Source organism: Oncorhynchus masou, unplaced genomic scaffold (genome assembly GCF_036934945.1).
Source record: "Oncorhynchus masou masou isolate Uvic2021 unplaced genomic scaffold, UVic_Omas_1.1 unplaced_scaffold_880, whole genome shotgun sequence".
Lineage (NCBI taxonomy): Eukaryota > Metazoa > Chordata > Actinopteri > Salmoniformes > Salmonidae > Oncorhynchus > Oncorhynchus masou.
Window position 1 is genome coordinate 135,933 of NW_027015264.1, and position 24,388 is coordinate 160,320.

Below are 24,388 nucleotides of genomic sequence, written 5' to 3' on the forward strand. Positions count from 1 at the left end.
AGGCTATATACAGTAGAGGGGCTATATACAGTAGAGAGGCTATATACAGTAGAGAGGCTATAACAGTAGAGAGGCTATAACAGTAGAGAGGCTATATACAGTAGAGAGGCTATATACAGTAGAGAGGTTATATACAGTAGAGAGGCTATATACAGTAGAGATGTTATATACAGTAGAGGTTATATACAGTAGAGGTTATATACAGTAGAGAGGCTATAACAGTAGAGAGGCTATAACAGTAGAGAGGCTATATACAGTAGAGAGGCTATATACAGTAGAGAGGCTATATACAGTAGAGAGGCTATAACAGTAGAGAGGCTATAACAGTAGAGAGGCTATATACAGTAGAGAGGCTATATACAGTAGAGAGGTTATATACAGTAGATGTTATATACAGTAGAGGTTATATACAGTAGAGGCTATATACAGTAGAGGCTATATACAGTAGAGTGGCTATATACAGTAGAGAGGCTATATACAGTAGAGAGGTTATATACAGTAGAGAGGCTATATACAGTAGAGATGTTATATACAGTAGAGGTTATATACAGTAGAGGTTATATACAGTAGAGGCTATATACAGTAGAGTGGCTATATACAGTAGAGAGGTTATATACAGGAGAGGCTATATACAGTAGAGATGTTATATACAGTAGAGGTTATATACAGTAGAGGTTATATACAGTAGAGGCTATATACAGTAGAGTGGCTATATACAGTAGAGAGGCTATATACAGTAGAGAGGCTATAACAGTAGCGAGGCTATATACAGTAGAGAGGCTATATACAGTAGAGAGGCTATATACAGTAGAGAGGCTACATACAGTAGAGAGGCTACATACAGTAGAGAGGCTATATACAGTGGAGAGGTTATAACAGTAGCGAGGCTATATACAGTAGAGGCTATATACAGTAGAGAGGTTATATACAGTAGAGAGGTTATAACAGTAGCGAGGCTATATACAGTAGAGAGGTTATATACAGTAGAGAGGCTATATACAGTAGAGAGGCTATAACAGTAGCGAGGCTATATACAGTAGAGAGGCTATATACAGTAGAGAGGCTATATACAGTAGAGAGGCTACATACAGTAGAGAGGCTATATACAGTGGAGAGGTTATAACAGTAGCGAGGCTATATACAGTAGAGGCTATATACAGTAGAGAGGTTATATACAGTAGAGAGGTTATAACAGTAGCGAGGCTATGTACAGTAGAGAGGTTATATACAGTAGAGAGGCTATATACAGTAGAGAGGCTATATACAGTAGAGAGGCTATAACAGTAGCGAGGCTATATACAGTAGAGAGGTTATATACAGTAGAGAGGCTATATACAGGCACCAGTTAGTCAGGCTTATTGAGATAGTATGTACATGTAGATATGGTTAAAGTGACTATGCATATATGATGTACAGAGAGTAGCAGAAGCGTAAAGAGGGGTTGGCGGGTGGTGGGAGACAATGCAGATAGCCCAGTTAGCCAATGTGCGGGAACACTGGTTGGTCGGGCCAATTGAGGTAGTATGTACATGAATGTATAGTTAAAGTGACTATGCACATATGATGAACAGAGAGTAGCAGCAGTGTAAAAAGAGGGGTTGGGGGGGGGGCACACAAGGCAAATAGTCCGGGTAGCCATTTGATGACCTGTTCAGGAGTCTTATGGCTTGGGGGTAAAAACTGTTGAGAAGCCTTTTTGTCCTAGACTTGGCACTCCGGTACCGCTTGCCATGCGGTAGTAGAGAGAACAGTCCATGACTGGGGTGGCTGGGGTCTTTTTTAGGGCCTTCCTCTGACACCGCCTAGTGTAGAGGTCCTGGATGGCAGGCAGCTTAGCCCCAGTGATGTACTGGGCCGTACGCACTACCCTCTGAAGTGCCTTGCTGTCGGAGGCCGAGCAGTTGCCGTACCAGGCGGTGATGCAACCCGTCAGGATGCTCTCGATGGTGCAGCTGTAAAGAGGTTGATCGTTGTCTCTGATTGAGAACCATACTTAGGTAGCCTGTTTTTCCACTCTTGTTTGTGAGTGCTTGTTTTCTGTTTTGTGTATGTCACCTTGCAGAACTGTTTCGTTTCTTCCATTCACTTCGTTATTTAGTTTTGTGTGTTCAGTTAATAAATTAACATGGACACTTACCACGCTGCGCATTGGTCCCATATTTCATACTCGTCGTCAGACGACGAAGAGATCCGTTACACTTAAAGGCTGTCTCGTCGTTGTCGGTGATCAGGCCTACCACTGTTGTGTCGTCTGCAGTTGTGGGTGAACAGGGAGTACAGGAGGGGACAGAGCACGCACCCCTGAGGGGCCCCTGTGTTGAGGATCAGCGTGGCGGATGTGTTGTTACCTACCCTCACCACCTGGGGGCGGCCCGTCAGGAAGTCCAGGATCCAGTTGCAGAGGAAGGTGTTTAGTCCCAGGTTCCTTAGCTTTGACGGTACTATGTTGTTGAACGCTGAGCTGCATTCTCACATAGGTGTTCCTTCTGTCCAGGTGGGAAAGGGCAGTGTGGAGTGCAATAGAGATTGAGTCATCTGTATGCAAATTGGAGTGGGTCTAGGGTTTCTGGGATAATGGTGTTGATGTGAGCCATGACCAGCCTTTCAAAGCACTTCATGGCTACAGACGTGAGTGCTACGGGTCTGTAGTCATTTAGGCAGGTTGCCTTTGTGTTCTTGGACACAGGGACTATGGTGGTCTGCTTGAAACATGTAGGTACTACAGACTCGGTCAGGGAGAGGTTGAAAATGTCAGTGAAGACACTTGCTAGTTGATCAGCACATGCTCGGAGTACACGTCCTGGTAATCCGTCTGGCCTTAAGGGCCTTGTGAATGTCGACCTGTTTAAAGGTCTTACTCACATCGGCTACGGAGAGCGTGATCACACAGTCATCCGGAACAACTGATGCTCTCATGCATGTTTCAGTGTTGTTGCTTGCCTCGAAGCGAGCATAGAAGTGATTTAGCTCATCTGGTAGGCTCGTGTCACTGGGCAGCTCGCGGCTCTGCTTCCCTTTATAGTCTGTAATAGTTTGTCCGGCCACATAAGACGAGCGTCGGAGCCGGTGTAGTAAAGAAATAAAAGCTGAAATAAATCACTCTCTCTACTATTATTCTGACCTTTCACATCCTTAAAATAAAATGGTGATCTTAACTGACCTAAAACAAAGACTTTTTACTCGGATTAAATGTCAGGAATTGTGGAAAACTGAGTTTAAATGTATTTGGCTAAGGTGTATGTAAACTTCTGACTTCTCTGTGCCACATGGCATTTCTTCTTAGAGGGAACATTGTCCACGAGTGTCATTGTGTCCAAGACCTTCGAAATGTTTGAACGGTTCTTGATGTAATGTGATTCGTGGATTAAACATTTTAAAAAGTAATTAAAATGTATGCGTCTCACCATGTAAGACTCCAGACAGGACACCAGCTGTCTAACACAGGGCTCCAGACAGTTCTGATTCCTCTTGACCTTCTGCAGTGACGTGTCTGTCAGGATCTACACAGAGGAGATACAACTGTGAGGAGAGGGAGACACACACACACACACGATACAGACACACACACGATACAGACACACACACACGCTACAGACACACACACACGCTACAGACACACACACACGCTACAGACACACACACACACACACACACACGATACAGGCACACACACACGATACAGACACACACACACGATACAGGCACACACACACACGATACAGACACACACACACACACGATACAGGCACACACACACACGATACAGGCACACACACACACGATACAGACACGATACAGACACACACACACACACACACACGCACACACGATACAGGCACACACACACGATACAGGCACACACACACACACACACGATACAGGCACACACACACACGATACAGGCACACACACACACACGATACAGGCACACACACACACACACACACACACACACACACACACACACACACACACACACACACACACACACACACACACACACACACACACACACACACGGGTACCTTCTGTATCCTGGTCCTCATGGCTGTGGGGATGGTGGTGGGGGAGATGAACTGGAAGGATGGAGCAGCGTTGTTGGGGTAGTGGGAAGGGAACTTCACCACCAGGTGGACCTGGTTGGTCCCGAACACGGCTGACACCACACAGCTACGGTTCACCGCATCCATCTGGAGGCCCGAACAATCACACCACAGAACCACATTGGTACGGTGTCGAACAATCACACCACAGAACCACATTGGTACGGTGTCGAACAATCACACCACAGAACCACATTGGTACGGTGTCGAACAATCACACCACAGAACCACATTGGTACGGTGTCGAACAATCACACCACAGAACCACATTGGTACGATGTCGAACAATCACACCACAGAACCACATTGGTACGGTGTCGAACAATCACACCACAGAACCACATTGGTACGGTGTAGAACAATCACACCACAGAACCACATTGGTACGGTGTCGAACAATCACACCACAGAACCACATTGGTACGGTGTCGAACAATCACACCACAGAACCACATTGGTACGGTGTCGAACAATCACACCACAGAACCACATTGGTACAATGTAGAACAATCACACCACAGAACCACATTGGTACGATGTAGAACAATCACACCACAGAACCACATTGGTACTACGTAGAACAATCACACCACATAACCACATTGGTACTACGTAGAACAATCACACCACAGAACCACATTGGTACTACGTAGAACAATCACACCACAGAAATGCATTGGTACTACGTAGAACAATCACACCACAGAAACGCATTGGTTCCACGTAGAACAAAGAAATATGGGAAGCAGGAAACATGTCGGGACACAAAGTGACACTGTGTCAGAGTTCTGGATATGTAGTTCTGTTGAACAGACCATAATAATAAAGGGAGACGTAGTTCTATAGAACAGACCACCATAATAAAGGGAGATGTAGTTCTATAGAACAGGCCATAATAAAGGGAGATGTAGTTCTATAGAACAGGCCACCATAATGATGGGAGATGTAGTTCTATAGAACAGACCATAATACAGGGAGATGTAGTTCTATAGAACAGACCATAATAAAGGGAGATGTAGTTCTATTGAACAAACCATAATAATAAAGGGAGATGTGGTTCTATAGAACAGACCATAAGAACATAAGAACAGCCATTCTAACGGTATGAAGGGTGCAGGGATCCGTCTAACTACGCTGTCATAAAGCCTACATAACAATGTCATAAGATGTCGTTAGACTGACACAGCAGATGTCATTAGGAGTCATAACCCGTTTTAAATAATTGACATAGCATATGTCATTATGAGTTATAAATTGTCATACGGGGAGTGACATAGCATCATTAGGAGTTACAAGCAGTCATAAGACTATCATAGGAGACGTCATTAGGAGTTATAAGTAGTCATAAGACTATCATAGAAGAGGTCATTAGGAGTTACAAGCAGTCATAAGACTATCATAGGAGGCGTTATGAGGAGATATAAGCTCACCTCCACGTTGACGTTTCTGATCTGCAGGTTGACCAGAGAGAACTCCTGCTGCAGTGTCTGGGGCAGAGCAGAGGGGTCATGTCTACCACCGGAGGTCAGAGCACCAGCCTGGTCTGTGAGTGAGTGAGAGAGTGAGAGAGATGGTGTGAGAGAGAGAGAGAGAGAGAGGAGAGAAAGAGAGACAGAGAGAGAGAGTTGGTGAGAGAGAGAGAGAGAGAGAGAGAGAGAGAGAGAAAGAGAGAGAGAGAGAGAGAGAGACAGAGAGAGAGTTGGTGAGAGAGAGAGAGAGAGAGAGAGAGAGAGAGAGAGAGAGAGAGAGAGAGAGAGAGACCTGTAGTCAGGTCTATACATTCCTCTGTAGTCAGGTCTATACATTCCTCTGTTCTACTGTAGTCAGGTCTATACATTCCTCTGTTCTACTGTAGTCAGGTCTATACATTCCTCTGTAGTCAGGTCTATACATTCCTCTGTTCTACTGTAGTCAGGTCTATACATTCCTCTGTAGTCAGGTCTATACATTCCTCTGTTCTACTATAGTCAGGTCTATACATTCCTCTGTAGTCAGGTCTATACATTCCTCTGTAGTCAGGTCTATACATTCCTCTGTTCTACTGTAGTCAGGTCTATACATTCCTCTGTAGTCAGGTCTATACATTCCTCTGTTCTACTGTAGTCAGGTCTATACATTCCTCTGTTCTACTGTAGTCAGGTCTATACATTCCTCTGTAGTCAGGTCTATACATTCCTCTGTTCTACTGTAGTCAGGTCTATACATTCCTCTGTTCTACTGTAGTCAGGTCTATACATTCCTCTGTTCTACTGTAGTCAGGTCTATACATTCCTCTGTTCTACTGTAGTCAGGTCTATACATTCCTCTGTTCTACTGTAGTCAGGTCTATACATTCCTCTGTAGTCAGGTCTATACATTCCTCTGTTCTACTGTAGTCAGGTCTATACATTCCTCTGTTCTACTGTAGTCAGGTCTATACATTCCTCTGTTCTACTGTAGTCAGGTCTATACATTCCTCTGTTCTACTGTAGTCAGGTCTATACATTCCTCTGTAGTCAGGTCTATACATTCCTCTGTTCTACTGTAGTCAGGTCTATACATTCCTCTGTTCTACTGTAGTCAGGTCTATACATTCCTCTGTTCTACTGTAGTCAGGTCTATACATTCCTCTGTTCTACTGTAGTCAGGTCTATACATTCCTCTGTTCTACTATAGTCAGGTCTATACATTCCTCTGTAGTCAGGTCTATACATTCCTCTGTAGTCAGGTCTATACATTCCTCTGTAGTCAGGTCTATACATTCCTCTGTTCTACTGTAGTCAGGTCTATACATTCCTCTGTTCTACTGTAGTCAGGTCTATACATTCCTCTGTTCTACTGTAGTCAGGTCTATACATTCCTCTGTTCTACTGTAGTCGGGTCTATACATTCCTCTGTTCCTCTGTAGTCAGGTCTATACATTCCTCTGTTCTACTGTAGTCAGGTCTATACATTCCTCTGTTCTACTGTAGTCAGGTCTATACATTCCTCTGTAGTCAGGTCTATACATTCCTCTGTAGTCAGGTCTATACATTCCTCTGTAGTCAGGTCTATACATTCCTCTGTTCCTCTGTAGTCAGGTCTATACATTCCTCTGTTCTACTGTAGTCGGGTCTATACATTCCTCTGTTCTACTGTAGTCAGGTCTATACATTCCTCTGTTCTACTGTAGTCAGGTCTATACATTCCTCTGTTCTACTGTAGTCAGGTCTATACATTCCTCTGTTCTACTGTAGTCAGGTCTATACATTCCTCTGTTCTACTGTAGTCGGGTCTATACATTCCTCTGTTCTACTGTAGTCAGGTCTATACATTCCTCTGTAGTCAGGTCTATACATTCCTCTGTTCTACTGTAGTCAGGTCTATACATTCCTCTGTTCTACTGTAGTCAGGTCTATACATTCCTCTGTTCTACTGTAGTCAGGTCTATACATTCCTCTGTTCTACTGTAGTCAGGTCTATACATTCCTCTGTTCTACTGTAGTCAGGTCTATACATTCCTCTGTAGTCAGGTCTATACATTCCTCTGTTCTACTGTAGTCGGGTCTATACATTCCTCTGTTCTACTGTAGTCAGGTCTATACATTCCTCTGTAGTCAGGTCTATACATTCCTCTGTTCTACTGTAGTCAGGTCTATACATTCCTCTGTTCTACTGTAGTCAGGTCTATACATTCCTCTGTAGTCAGGTCTATACATTCCTCTGTAGTCAGGTCTATACATTCCTCTGTAGTCAGGTCTATACATTCCTCTGTTCTACTGTAGTCAGGTCTATACATTCCTCTGTAGTCAGGTCTATACATTCCTCTGTTCTACTGTAGTCAGGTCTATACATTCCTCTGTTCTACTGTAGTCAGGTCTATACATTCCTCTGTAGTCAGGTCTATACATTCCTCTGTTCTACTGTAGTCAGGTCTATACATTCCTCTGTTCTACTGTAGTCAGGTCTATACATTCCTCTGTTCTACTGTAGTCAGGTCTATACATTCCTCTGTTCTACTGTAGTCAGGTCTATACATTCCTCTGTTCTACTGTAGTCAGGTCTATACATTCCTCTGTAGTCAGGTCTATACATTCCTCTGTTCTACTGTAGTCAGGTCTATACATTCCTCTGTTCTACTGTAGTCAGGTCTATACATTCCTCTGTAGTCAGGTCTATACATTCCTCTGTTCTACTGTAGTCAGGTCTATACATTCCTCTGTTCTACTGTAGTCAGGTCTATACATTCCTCTGTTCTACTGTAGTCAGGTCTATACATTCCTCTGTTCTACTGTAGTCAGGTCTATACATTCCTCTGTTCTACTGTAGTCAGGTCTATACATTCCTCTGTAGTCAGGTCTATACATTCCTCTGTTCTACTGTAGTCAGGTCTATACATTCCTCTGTTCTACTGTAGTCAGGTCTATACATTCCTCTGTTCTACTGTAGTCAGGTCTATACATTCCTCTGTTCTACTGTAGTCAGGTCTATACATTCCTCTGTTCTAATGTAGTCGGGTCTATACATTCCTCTGTAGTCAGGTCTATACATTCCTCTGTTCTACTGTAGTCAGGTCTATACATTCCTCTGTAGTCAGGTCTATACATTCCTCTGTTCTACTGTAGTCAGGTCTATACATTCCTCTGTTCTACTGTAGTCAGGTCTATACATTCCTCTGTTCTACTGTAGTCAGGTCTATACATTCCTCTGTTCTACTGTAGTCAGGTCTATACATTCCTCTGTTCTACTGTAGTCAGGTCTATACATTCCTCTGTTCTACTGTAGTCAGGTCTATACATTCCTCTGTTCTACTGTAGTCAGGTCTATACATTCCTCTGTTCTACTGTAGTCAGGTCTATACATTCCTCTGTTCTACTGTAGTCAGGTCTATACATTCCTCTGTAGTCGGGTCTATACATTCCTCTGTTCTACTGTAGTCAGGTCTATACATTCCTCTGTTCTACTGTAGTCAGGTCTATACATTCCTCTGTAGTCAGGTCTATACATTCCTCTGTTCTACTGTAGTCAGGTCTATACATTCCTCTGTTCTACTGTAGTCAGGTCTATACATTCCTCTGTTCTACTGTAGTCAGGTCTATACATTCCTCTGTTCTACTGTAGTCAGGTCTATACATTCCTCTGTTCTACTGTAGTCAGGTCTATACATTCCTCTGTAGTCAGGTCTATACATTCCTCTGTTCTACTGTAGTCAGGTCTATACATTCCTCTGTTCTACTGTAGTCAGGTCTATACATTCCTCTGTAGTCAGGTCTATACATTCCTCTGTTCTACTGTAGTCAGGTCTATACATTCCTCTGTTCTACTGTAGTCAGGTCTATACATTCCTCTGTAGTCAGGTCTATACATTCCTCTGTAGTCAGGTCTATACATTCCTCTGTTCTACTGTAGTCAGGTCTATACATTCCTCTGTTCTACTGTAGTCAGGTCTATACATTCCTCTGTAGTCAGGTCTATACATTCCTCTGTTCTACTGTAGTCAGGTCTATACATTCCTCTGTTCTACTGTAGTCAGGTCTATACATTCCTCTGTAGTCAGGTCTATACATTCCTCTGTAGTCAGGTCTATACATTCCTCTGTTCTACTGTAGTCAGGTCTATACATTCCTCTGTTCTACTGTAGTCAGGTCTATACATTCCTCTGTTCTACTGTAGTCAGGTCTATACATTCCTCTGTTCTACTGTAGTCAGGTCTATACATTCCTCTGTTCTACTGTAGTCAGGTCTATACATTCCTCTGTTCTACTGTAGTCAGGTCTATACATTCCTCTGTTCTACTGTAGTCAGGTCTATACATTCCTCTGTAGTCGGGTCTATACATTCCTCTGTTCTACTGTAGTCAGGTCTATACATTCCTCTGTTCTACTGTAGTCAGGTCTATACATTCCTCTGTAGTCAGGTCTATACATTCCTCTGTTCTACTGTAGTCAGGTCTATACATTCCTCTGTTCTACTGTAGTCAGGTCTATACATTCCTCTGTTCTACTGTAGTCAGGTCTATACATTCCTCTGTAGTCAGGTCTATACATTCCTCTGTTCTACTGTAGTCAGGTCTATACATTCCTCTGTTCTACTGTAGTCAGGTCTATACATTCCTCTGTAGTCAGGTCTATACATTCCTCTGTTCTACTGTAGTCAGGTCTATACATTCCTCTGTTCTACTGTAGTCAGGTCTATACATTCCTCTGTAGTCAGGTCTATACATTCCTCTGTTCTACTGTAGTCAGGTCTATACATTCCTCTGTAGTCAGGTCTATACATTCCTCTGTTCTACTGTAGTCAGGTCTATACATTCCTCTGTTCTACTGTAGTCAGGTCTATACATTCCTCTGTAGTCAGGTCTATACATTCCTCTGTTCTACTGTAGTCAGGTCTATACATTCCTCTGTTCTACTGTAGTCGGGTCTATACATTCCTCTGTTCTACTGTAGTCAGGTCTATACATTCCTCTGTTCTACTGTAGTCAGGTCTATACATTCCTCTGTTCTACTGTAGTCAGGTCTATACATTCCTCTGTTCTACTGTAGTCAGGTCTATACATTCCTCTGTAGTCAGGTCTATACATTCCTCTGTTCTACTGTAGTCAGGTCTATACATTCCTCTGTTCTACTGTAGTCAGGTCTATACATTCCTCTGTTCTACTGTAGTCAGGTCTATACATTCCTCTGTAGTCAGGTCTATACATTCCTCTGTTCTACTGTAGTCAGGTCTATACATTCCTCTGTTCTACTGTAGTCAGGTCTATACATTCCTCTGTAGTCAGGTCTATACATTCCTCTGTTCTACTGTAGTCAGGTCTATACATTCCTCTGTTCTACTGTAGTCAGGTCTATACATTCCTCTGTAGTCAGGTCTATACATTCCTCTGTTCTACTGTAGTCAGGTCTATACATTCCTCTGTTCTACTGTAGTCAGGTCTATACATTCCTCTGTAGTCAGGTCTATACATTCCTCTGTTCTACTGTAGTCAGGTCTATACATTCCTCTGTTCTACTGTAGTCGGGTCTATACATTCCTCTGTTCTACTGTAGTCAGGTCTATACATTCCTCTGTTCTACTGTAGTCAGGTCTATACATTCCTCTGTTCTACTGTAGAGGTAGTCAGGTCTATACATTCCTCTGTAGTCAGGTCTATACATTCCTCTGTTCTACTGTAGTCAGGTCTATACATTCCTCTGTTCTACTGTAGTCAGGTCTATACATTCCTCTGTTCTACTGTAGTCAGGTCTATACATTCCTCTGTTCTACTGTAGTCAGGTCTATACATTCCTCTGTTCTACTGTAGTCAGGTCTATACATTCCTCTGTTCTACTGTAGTCAGGTCTATACATTCCTCTGTTCTACTGTAGTCAGGTCTATACATTCCTCTGTTCTACTGTAGTAAGGTCTATACATTCCTCTGTTCTACTGTAGTCAGGTCTATACATTCCTCTGTAGTCAGGTCTATACATTCCTCTGTTCTACTGTAGTCAGGTCTATACATTCCTCTGTTCTACTGTAGTCAGGTCTATACATTCCTCTGTTCTACTGTAGTCAGGTCTATACATTCCTCTGTAGTCAGGTCTATACATTCCTCTGTAGTCAGGTCTATACATTCCTCTGTTCTACTGTAGTCAGGTCTATACATTCCTCTGTAGTCAGGTCTATACATTCCTCTGTTCTACTGTAGTCAGGTCTATACATTCATCTGTTCTACTGTAGTCAGGTCTATACATTCCTCTGTTCTACTGTAGTCAGGTCTATACATTCCTCTGTTCTACTGTAGTCAGGTCTATACATTCCTCTGTAGTCAGGTCTATACATTCCTCTGTAGTCAGGTCTATACATTCCTCTGTTCTACTGTAGTCGGGTCTATACATTCCTCTGTTCTACTGTAGTCAGGTCTATACATTCCTCTGTTCTACTGTAGTCAGGTCTATACATTCCTCTGTTCTACTGTAGTCAGGTCTATACATTCCTCTGTTCTACTGTAGTCAGGTCTATACATTCCTCTGTTCTACTGTAGTCAGGTCTATACATTCCTCTGTTCTACTGTAGTCAGGTCTATACATTCCTCTGTTCTACTGTAGTCAGGTCTATACATTCCTCTGTAGTCAGGTCTATACATTCCTCTGTTCTACTGTAGTCAGGTCTATACATTCCTCTGTAGTCAGGTCTATACATTCCTCTGTTCTACTGTAGTCAGGTCTATACATTCCTCTGTTCTACTGTAGTCAGGTCTATACATTCCTCTGTTCTACTGTAGTCAGGTCTATACATTCCTCTGTAGTCAGGTCTATACATTCCTCTGTTCTACTGTAGTCAGGTCTATACATTCCTCTGTTCTACTGTAGTCAGGTCTATACATTCCTCTGTTCTACTGTAGTCAGGTCTATACATTCCTCTGTTCCTCTGTAGTCAGGTCTATACATTCCTCTGTTCCTCTGTAGTCAGGTCTATACATTCCTCTGTTCTACTGTAGTCAGGTCTATACATTCCTCTGTTCCTCTGTAGTCAGGTCTATACATTCCTCTGTAGTCAGGTCTATACATTCCTCTGTTCTACTGTAGTCAGGTCTATACATTCCTCTGTTCTACTGTAGTCAGGTCTATACATTCCTCTGTAGTCAGGTCTATACATTCCTCTGTTCTACTGTAGTCAGGTCTATACATTCCTCTGTTCCTCTGTAGTCAGGTCTATACATTCCTCTGTAGTCAGGTCTATACATTCCTCTGTTCTACTGTAGTCAGGTCTATACATTCCTCTGTTCTACTGTAGTCAGGTCTATACATTCCTCTGTTCTACTGTAGTCAGGTCTATACATTCCTCTGTTCTACTGTAGTCAGGTCTATACATTCCTCTGTTCTACTGTAGTCAGGTCTATACATTCCTCTGTAGTCAGGTCTATACATTCCTCTGTTCTACTGTAGTCAGGTCTATACATTCCTCTGTTCTACTGTAGTCAGGTCTATACATTCCTCTGTAGTCAGGTCTATACATTCCTCTGTTCTACTGTAGTCGGGTCTATACATTCCTCTGTTCTACTGTAGTCAGGTCTATACATTCCTCTGTTCTACTGTAGTCAGGTCTATACATTCCTCTGTTCTACTGTAGTCAGGTCTATACATTCCTCTGTAGTCAGGTCTATACATTCCTCTGTTCTACTGTAGTCAGGTCTATACATTCCTCTGTTCTACTGTAGTCAGGTCTATACATTCCTCTGTTCTACTGTAGTCGGGTCTATACATTCCTCTGTTCTACTGTAGTCAGGTCTATACATTCCTCTGTTCTACTGTAGTCAGGTCTATACATTCCTCTGTTCTACTGTAGTCAGGTCTATACATTCCTCTGTTCTACTGTAGTCAGGTCTATACATTCCTCTGTTCTACTGTAGTCAGGTCTATACATTCCTCTGTTCTACTGTAGTCAGGTCTATACATTCCTCTGTTCTACTGTAGTCAGGTCTATACATTCCTCTGTAGTCAGGTCTATACATTCCTCTGTTCTACTGTAGTCGGGTCTATACATTCCTCTGTTCTACTGTAGTCAGGTCTATACATTCCTCTGTTCTACTGTAGTCAGGTCTATACATTCCTCTGTTCTACTGTAGTCAGGTCTATACATTCCTCTGTAGTCAGGTCTATACATTCCTCTGTTCTACTGTAGTCAGGTCTATACATTCCTCTGTTCTACTGTAGTCAGGTCTATACATTCCTCTGTAGTCAGGTCTATACATTCCTCTGTTCTACTGTAGTCAGGTCTATACATTCCTCTGTTCTACTGTAGTCAGGTCTATACATTCCTCTGTAGTCAGGTCTATACATTCCTCTGTTCTACTGTAGTCAGGTCTATACATTCCTCTGTAGTCAGGTCTATACATTCCTCTGTTCTACTGTAGTCAGGTCTATACATTCCTCTGTAGTCAGGTCTATACATTCCTCTGTAGTCAGGTCTATACATTCCTCTGTTCTACTGTAGTCAGGTCTATACATTCCTCTGTTCTACTGTAGTCAGGTCTATACATTCCTCTGTTCTACTGTAGTCAGGTCTATACATTCCTCTGTTCTACTGTAGTCGGGTCTATACATTCCTCTGTTCTACTGTAGTCAGGTCTATACATTCCTCTGTAGTCAGGTCTATACATTCCTCTGTTCTACTGTAGTCAGGTCTATACATTCCTCTGTTCTACTGTAGTCAGGTCTATACATTCCTCTGTTCTACTGTAGTCAGGTCTATACATTCCTCTGTTCTACTGTAGTCAGGTCTATACATTCCTCTGTTCTACTGTAGTCAGGTCTATACATTCCTCTGTTCTACTGTAGTCAGGTCTATACATTCCTCTGTAGTCAGGTCTATACATTCCTCTGTTCTACTGTAGTCAGGTCTATACATTCCTCTGTAGTCAGGTCTATACATTCCTCTGTTCTACTGTAGTCAGGTCTATACATTCCTCTGTTCTACTGTAGTCAGGTCTATACATTCCTCTGTTCTACTGTAGTCAGGTCTATACATTCCTCTGTTCTACTGTAGTCAGGTCTATACATTCCTCTGTAGTCAGGTCTATACATTCCTCTGTTCTACTGTAGTCAGGTCTATACATTCCTCTGTAGTCAGGTCTATACATTCCTCTGTTCTACTGTAGTCAGGTCTATACATTCCTCTGTTCTACTGTAGTCAGGTCTATACATTCCTCTGTAGTCAGGTCTATACATTCCTCTGTTCTACTGTAGTCAGGTCTATACATTCCTCTGTAGTCAGGTCTATACATTCCTCTGTTCTACTGTAGTCAGGTCTATACATTCCTCTGTAGTCAGGTCTATACATTCCTCTGTTCTACTGTAGTCAGGTCTATACATTCCTCTGTTCTACTGTAGTCAGGTCTATACATTCCTCTGTTCTACTGTAGTCAGGTCTATACATTCCTCTGTTCTACTGTAGTCAGGTCTATACATTCCTCTGTTCTACTGTAGTCAGGTCTATACATTCCTCTGTTCTACTGTAGTCAGGTCTATACATTCCTCTGTTCTACTGTAGTCAGGTCTATACATTCCTCTGTTCTACTGTAGTCAGGTCTATACATTCCTCTGTAGTCAGGTCTATACATTCCTCTGTTCTACTGTAGTCAGGTCTATACATTCCTCTGTTCTACTGTAGTCAGGTCTATACATTCCTCTGTTCTACTGTAGTCAGGTCTATACATTCCTCTGTTCTACTGTAGTCAGGTCTATACATTCCTCTGTTCTACTGTAGTCAGGTCTATACATTCCTCTGTAGTCAGGTCTATACATTCCTCTGTAGTCAGGTCTATACATTCCTCTGTTCTACTGTAGTCGGGTCTATACATTCCTCTGTAGTCAGGTCTATACATTCCTCTGTTCTACTGTAGTCAGGTCTATACATTCCTCTGTTCTACTGTAGTCAGGTCTATACATTCCTCTGTAGTCAGGTCTATACATTCCTCTGTTCTACTGTAGTCAGGTCTATACATTCCTCTGTTCTACTGTAGTCAGGTCTATACATTCCTCTGTTCTACTGTAGTCAGGTCTATACATTCCTCTGTTCTACTGTAGTCAGGTCTATACATTCCTCTGTAGTCAGGTCTATACATTCCTCTGTTCTACTGTAGTCAGGTCTATACATTCCTCTGTTCTACTGTAGTCAGGTCTATACATTCCTCTGTTCTACTGTAGTCAGGTCTATACATTCCTCTGTTCTACTTTAGTCAGGTCTATACATTCCTCTGTTCTACTGTAGTCAGGTCTATACATTCCTCTGTAGTCAGGTCTATACATTCCTCTGTTCTACTGTAGTCGGGTCTATACATTCCTCTGTAGTCAGGTCTATACATTCCTCTGTTCTACTGTAGTCAGGTCTATACATTCCTCTGTTCTACTGTAGTCAGGTCTATACATTCCTCTGTTCTACTGTAGTCAGGTCTATACATTCCTCTGTAGTCAGGTCTATACATTCCTCTGTAGTCAGGTCTATACATTCCTCTGTAGTCAGGTCTATACATTCCTCTGTTCTACTGTAGTCAGGTCTATACATTCCTCTGTTCTACTGTAGTCAGGTCTATACATTCCTCTGTAGTCAGGTCTATACATTCCTCTGTTCTACTGTAGTTAGAAACATCATTTTGAACGGTCATCCAACTCGGGCTCTGGCCTCTTTCTCGACCCCCGACTTTCCGACCTGAAGGCCAGCGCCGTCATAATTTAACCTCACATTTTTCCAAGTTTCCCGGTTGTCTTGAAAGCACCCTTAGGTTCATCGTTTAGCTAGCTAGCATGTCTAAACCAAAGACCACTTCGCCAGATGATCACATGACCCATCAAGTTAGCCAGGCGGGCGTTGATTACGGCCATGCCGCGCCTCACCCTGCAGGTGTTCGGCTGGCAGGCCACAGCTGTGTATGGTGGGTTCAGGGTCCTGGGAGGGAAGGCTCTTCTCTGACTCGGTAGTTAGGCTGATCCCCTCTATCGGATCCTCTACCAGGTCGTTGGCACACAGCTACACAGAGATACACAGGGAGAACATACATTTAATATGGAGTTAACATGAGTCCCAAACGACACCCAGTTCCGAAACACCGCACCACTTTTGACCAGGGACCCATTGAGATTTGAATAGAATATTGGATTTGACAGATTCCACACCTTCTGTAGCTGTGGATCCAGCCTCCATATTCTCAGAGTCTGGTCTCTGGACAAGGTCACCATCTGGTACTCCTTAGAAGCTAGTAGGAGACAAAAAGACAGGAGAATCAGAGGACTGAACTCTATAGAGAATGAGACAAGACAGGAGAATCAGAGGACTGAACTCTATGGAGAATGAGACAACAAGACAGCAGAATCAGAGGACTGAACTCTATGGAGAATGAGACAACAAGACAGCAGAATCAGAGGACTGAACTCTATGGAGAATGAGACAACAAGACAGCAGAATCAGAGGACTGAACTCTATGGAGAATGAGACAGGGGAATCAGAGGACTGAACTCTATGGAGAATGAGACAACAAGACAGGAGAATCAGAGGACTGAACTCTATGGAGAATGAGACAACTAGACAGGAGAATCAGAGGACTGAACTCTATGGAGAATGAGACAACAAGACAGGGGAATCAGAGGACTGAACTCTATGGAGAATGAGACAGCAGAATCAGAGGACTGAACTCTATGGAGAATGAGACAACAAGACAGGGGAATCAGAGGACTGAACTCTATGGAGAATGAGACAACAAGACAGGAGAATCAGAGGACTGAACTCTATGGAGAATGAGACAACAAGACAGGGGAATCAGAGGACTGAACTCTATGGAGAATGAGACAACAAGACAGGGGAATCAGAGGACTGAACTCTATGGAGAATGAGACAACAAGACAGGAGAATTAGAGGACTAAACTCTATGGAGAATGAGACAGGGGAATCAGAGGACTGAACTCTATGGAGAATGAGACAACAAGACAGGAGAATCAGAGGACTGAACTCTATGGAGAATGAGACAACAAGACAGGGGAATCAGAGGACTGAACTCTATGGAGAATGAGACAACAAGACAGGGGAATCAGAGGACTGAACTCTATAGAGAATGAGACAGGAGAATCAGAGGACTGAACTCTATGGAGAATGAGACAACAAGACAGGAGAATCAGAGGACTAAACTCTATGGAGAATGAGACAGGAGAATCAGAGGACTAAACTCTATGGAGAATGAGACAACAAGACAGGAGAATCAGAGGACTGAACTCTATGGAGAATGAGGCAACAAGACAGGAGAATCAGAGGACTGAACTATATGGAGAATGAGACAACTAGACAGACTTGTAGAGGTATATTACCCAGGCTGGTAGAGGTATATTACCCAGACACCCAGGCTGGTAGAGGTATATTACCGAGACACCCAGGCTGGTAGAGGTATATTACCCAGGCTGGTAGAGGTATATTACCCAGGCTGGTAGAGGTATATTACCCAGGCTGGTAGAGGTATATTACCCAGGCTGGTAGAGGTTTATTACCCAGACACCCAGGCTGGTAGAGGTATATTACCCAGACACCCAGGCTGGTAGAGGTATATTACCCAGACACCCAGGCTGGTAGAGGTTTATTACCCAGGCTGGTAGAGGTATATTACCCAGGCTGGTAGAGGTATATTACCCAGGCTGGTAGAGGTATATTACCCAGGCTGGTAGAGGTATATTACCCAGGCTGGTAGAGGTATATTACCCAGGCTGGTAGAGGTATATTACCGAGGCTGGTAGAGGTATATTACCCAGACACCCAGGCTGGTAGAGGTATATTACCCAGGCTGGTAGAGGTATATTACCGAGGCTGGTAGAGGTATATTACCCAGACACCCAGGCTGGTAGAGGTATATTACCCAGGCTGGTAGAGGTATATTACCCAGGCTGGTAGAGGTATATTACCCAGGCTGGTAGAGGTATATTACCGAGGCTGGTAGAGGTATATTACCCAGACACCCAGGCTGGTAGAGGTATATTACCCAGGCTGGTAGAGGTATATTACCGAGGCTGGTAGAGGTATATTACCCAGACACCCAGGCTGGTAGAGGTATATTACCCAGGCTGATAGAGGTATATTACCCAGGCTGGTAGAGGTATATTACCCAGGCTGGTAGAGGTATATTACCCAGGCTGGTAGAGGTATATTACCCAGGCTGGTAGAGGTATATTACCCAGACTGGTAGAGGTATATTACCCAGGCTGGTAGAGGTATATTACCCAGGCTGATAGAGGTATATTACCCAGGCTGGTAGAGGTATATTACCCAGGCTGGTAGAGGTATATTACCCAGGCTGGTAGAGGTATATTACCCAGACTGATAGAGGTATATTACCCAGGCTGGTAGAGGTATATTACCCAGGCTGGTAGAGGTATATTACCCAGGCTGGTAGAGGTATATTACCCAGGCTGGTAGAGGTATATTACCCAGGCTGGTAGAGGTATATTACCCAGGCTGATAGAGGTATATTACCCAGGCTGGTAGAGGTATATTACCCAGGCTGATAGAGGTATATTACCCAGGCTGGTAGAGGTATATTACCCAGGCTGATAGAGGTATATTACCCAGGCTGGTAGAGGTATATTACCCAGGCTGGTAGAGGTATATTACCCAGGCTGGTAGAGGTATATTACCCAGGCTGGTAGAGGTATATTACCCAGACACCCAGGCTGGTAGAGGTATATTACCCAGACACCCAGGCTGGTAGAGGTATATTACCCAGGCTGGTAGAGGTATATTACCCAGGCTGGTAGAGGTATATTACCCAGCCACCCAGGCTGGTAGAGGTATATTACCCAGCCACCCAGGCTGGTAGAGGTATATTACCCAGGCTGGTAGAGGTATATTACCCAGCCACCCAGGCTGGTAGAGGTATATTACCCAGCCACCCAGGCTGGTAGAGGTATATTACCCAGGCTGGTAGAGGTATATTACCCAGGCTGGTAGAGGTATATTACCCAGGCTGGTAGAGGTATATTACCCAGGCTGGTAGAGGTATATTACCCAGGCTGATAGAGGTATATTACCCAGGCTGGTAGAGGTATATTACCCAGGCTGGTAGAGGTATATTACCCAGGCTGGTAGAGGTATATTACCCAGGCTGGTAGAGGTATATTACCCAGGCTGGTAGAGGTATATTACCCAGGCTGGTAGAGGTATATTACCCAGGCTGGTAGAGGTATATTACCCAGCCACCCAGGCTGGTAGAGGTATATTACCCAGGCTGGTAGAGGTATATTACCCAGGCTGGTAGAGGTATATTACCCAGGCTGATAGAGGTATATTACCCAGCCACCCAGGCTGGTAGAGGTATATTACCCAGACACCCAGGCTGATAGAGGTATATTACCCAGACACCCAGGCTGGTAGAGGTATATTACCGAGACACCCAGGCTGGTAGAGGCCTCCTTTACCTTCTTTCTGCGGACGCCACTGGAACTCCAGCACCACGTCATCGTGGCCCACGAAGGCGTGGACGGGGCTGTTGAGGTCCAGAGCGCTCCATAGCAACAAGCTGTTCTCACGTCTCAGCTGGGGAACCATCACTGTCACCAGGCCATTGGAGAAAGGCTACACACACACACACACGGTTACAGACAGAGATACATGCCCAACACTCAGACACATATCCACTCTCCACATGAGGAGATCTGGTGAAGGGAAGGGTCAACTCACAGTATATCTGGCCTTCCACACAGGAACCTGACAGGACAGGATGCTCAGATACTTCCTGGGCTGTCTGTAGTCCCAGAACTGCACGGGGAGATTGGACGACGGCACAGTAAGTACAACGGGAGAATCATAGGCAAAAAGGCTACGTGAATATCCTTCATACCGTAAAACTTCAATTAAAAGCCCAGGCGTTGATTTGCTTAAATCACGAAACACAACAGGCGCTTTTTATTGACAGGCTTATATTTGAGCTGGGCCTCTATTTCCTTAATGCACACAGCTTTAGCTCATTTGCACAGTTCATTGTTTCATTCAAAGCATTTGGATCCTTTTCTTCCTTTCCTGTGGTAATGTGTTGTCATTTACACAGTGTAACCAGGTTTCCATCCAACCATTTTATACCAGTGAAAATACAACTGAATGGCTGGATGGAAACCAGGTTCATTTGGCGTTAAACTTCCCAAATGTCGACAAACATACACTAGACAAGGTGGGATCTATTATACCTGAATACACTAGACAAGGTGGGATCTATTACACCTGAATACACTAGACAAGGTGGGATCTATTATACCTGAATACACTAGACAAGGTGGGATCTATTATACCTGAATACACTAGACAAGGTGGGATCTATTACACCTGAATACACTAGACAAGGTGGGATCTATTATACCTGAATACACTAGACAAGGTGGGATCTATTATACCTGACTACACTAGACAAGGTGGGATCTATTATACCTGAATACACTAGACAAGGTGGGATCTATTATACCTGAATACACTAGACAAGGTGGCATATGTATTATACCTGAATACACTAGACAAGGTGGGATCTATTATACCTGACTACACTAGACAAGGTGGGATCTATTATACCTGAATACACTAGACAAGGTGGGATCTATTATACCTGAATACACTAGACAATGTGGGATCTATTATACCTGACTACACTATTATGCCTGAGACAAGGTGGGATCTATTATACCTGACTACACTAGACAAGGTGGGATCTATTATACCTGACTACACTAGACAAGGTGGGATCTATTATACCTGACTACACTAGACAAGGTGGGATCTATTATACCTGAATACACTAGACAAGGTGGGATCTATTACACCTGACTACACTAGACAAGGTGGGATCTATATAACCTGAATACACTAGACAAGGTGGGATCTATTATACCTGAATACACTAGACAAGGTGGGATCTATTACACCTGACTACACTAGACAAGGTGGGATCTATATAACCTGAATACACTAGACAAGGTGGGATCTATTATACCTGAATACACTAGACAAGGTGGTATCTATTATACCTGACTACACTAGACAAGGTGGGATCTATTACACCTGACTACACTAGACAAGGTGGTATCTATTATACCTGAATACACTAGACAAGGTGGGATCTATTACACCTGAATACACTAGACAAGGTGGGATCTATTATACCTGAATACACTAGACAAGGTGGGATCTATTATACCTGAATACACTAGACAAGGTGGGATCTATTACACCTGAATACACTAGACAAGGTGGTATCTATTATACCTGACTACACTAGACAAGGTGGGATCTATTATACCTGAATACACTAGACAAGGTGGGATCTATTATACCTGAATACACTAGACAAGGTGGCATATGTATTATACCTGAATACACTAGACAAGGTGGGATCTATTATACCTGACTACACTAGACAAGGTGGGATCTATTATACCTGAATACACTAGACAAGGTGGGATCTATTATACCTGAATACACTAGACAAGGTGGGATCTATTATACCTGACTACACTAGACAAGGTGGGATCTATTATACCTGACTACACTAGACAAGGTGGGATCTATTATACCTGACTACACTAGACAAGGTGGGATCTATTATACCTGACTACACTAGACAAGGTGGGATCTATTATACCTGAATACACTAGACAAGGTGGGATCTATTACACCTGACTACACTAGACAAGGTGGGATCTATATAACCTGAATACACTAGACAAGGTGGGATCTATTATACCTGAATACACTAGACAAGGTGGGATCTATTACACCTGACTACACTAGACAAGGTGGGATCTATATAACCTGAATACACTAGACAAGGTGGGATCTATTATACCTGAATACACTAGACAAGGTGGTATCTATTATACCTGAATACACTAGACAAGGTGGGATCTATTATACCTGACTACACTAGACAAGGTGGGATCTATTATACCTGAATACAAGGTGGGATCTATTACACCTGAATACAAGGTGGGATCTATTACACCTGAATACACTAGACAAGGTGGGATTTATTATACCTGAATACACTAGACAAGGTGGGATCTATTACACCTGAATACACTAGACAAGGTGGGATCTATTATACCTGAATACAAGGTGGGATCTATTACACCTGAATACAAGGTGGGATCTATTACACCTGAATACACTAGACAAGGTGGTATCTATTATACCTGAATACACTAGACAAGGTGGGATCTATTATACCTGACTACACTAGACAAGATGGGATCTATTACACCTGACTACACTAGACAAGGTGGGATCTATTATACCTGACTACACTAGACAAGGTGGGATCTATTATACCTGACTACACTAGACAAGGTGGGATCTATTATACCTGACTACACTAGACAAGGTGGGATTTATTATACCTGAATACACTAGACAAGGTGGGATCTATTATACCTGAATACACTAGACAAGGTGGGATCTATTATACCTGACTACACTAGACAAGGTGGGATCTATTATACCTGAATACACTAGACAAGGTGGGATCTATTACACCTGACTACACTAGACAAGGTGGGATCTATATAACCTGAATACACTAGACAAGGTGGTATCTATTATACCTGAATACACTAGACAAGGTGGGATCTATTATACCTGACTACACTAGACAAGGTGGTATCTATTATACCTGAATACACTAGACAAGGTGGTATCTATTATACCTGAATACACTAGACAAGGTGGTATCTATTATACCTGAATACACTAGACAAGGTGGGATCTATTATACCTGAATACACTAGACAAGGTGGGATCTATTACACCTGACTACACTAGACAAGGTGGGATCTATATAACCTGAATACACTAGACAAGGTGGGATCTATTATACCTGAATACACTAGACAAGGTGGGATCTATTACACCTGACTACACTAGACAAGGTGGGATCTATATAACCTGAATACACTAGACAAGGTGGGATCTATTATACCTGAATACACTAGACAAGGTGGGATCTATTATACCTGACTACACTAGACAAGGTGGGATCTATTATACCTGAATACACTAGACAAGGTGGTATCTATTATACCTGAATACACTAGACAAGGTGGGATCTATTATACCTGACTACACTAGACAAGGTGGGATCTATTATACCTGAATACAAGGTGGGATCTATTACACCTGAATACAAGGTGGGATCTATTACACCTGAATACACTAGACAAGGTGGGATTTATTATACCTGAATACACTAGACAAGGTGGGATCTATTACACCTGAATACACTAGACAAGGTGGGATCTATTATACCTGAATACAAGGTGGGATCTATTACACCTGAATACAAGGTGGGATCTATTACACCTGAATACACTAGACAAGGTGGGATCTATTATCCCTGAATACACTAGACAAGGTGGGATCTATTATACCTGACTACACTAGACAAGGTGGGATCTATTATACCTGACTACACTAGACAAGGTGGGATCTATTATACCTGAATACACTAGACAAGGTGGGATCTATTATACCTGACTACACTAGACAAGGTGGGATTTATTATACCTGACTACACTAGACAAGGTGGGATTTATTATACCTGAATACACTAGACAAGGTGGGATCTAAAACTAGCTTGTGTCACGTTTCTTTTGTCTTAGCATGCCTCAAATTAAAAAAAATATTTTTCCCTAACAGAATAATTGTTCTCCTCTTTGACTGTGTATTTCCGGCAGTTCTTGCTTCCGCCACCAGGGGGCGACCGGGGGATTCCTGGGGATCTGTACAGACTGTTTTTGTACTTGCCAATTAGCTTGCAGTTCTCAGCTGTTAGCAGCAAA

The 24,388-nt window shown here is 43.0% G+C and overlaps 1 protein-coding gene across 1 annotated transcript in view; it reads right to left on the reverse strand.

The window, feature by feature from the left end:
• Nucleotides 1-24,388, reverse strand: part of LOC135537973 (GATOR2 complex protein WDR59-like) — a 75,912-nt gene that overhangs the window by 50,590 nt on the left and 934 nt on the right. Inside the window, exons 3-9 of the mRNA XM_064963984.1 lie at nt 20,253-20,330; nt 19,991-20,147; nt 16,715-16,794; nt 16,436-16,568; nt 5,534-5,646; nt 4,026-4,190; nt 3,405-3,500 (exon numbers count right to left, since the gene is read on the reverse strand). Of these exons, the coding sequence (XP_064820056.1) occupies nt 3,405-3,500; nt 4,026-4,190; nt 5,534-5,646; nt 16,436-16,568; nt 16,715-16,794; nt 19,991-20,147; nt 20,253-20,330 (822 nt within the window). The remainder of the gene's footprint in view (nt 1-3,404; nt 3,501-4,025; nt 4,191-5,533; nt 5,647-16,435; nt 16,569-16,714; nt 16,795-19,990; nt 20,148-20,252; nt 20,331-24,388) is intronic.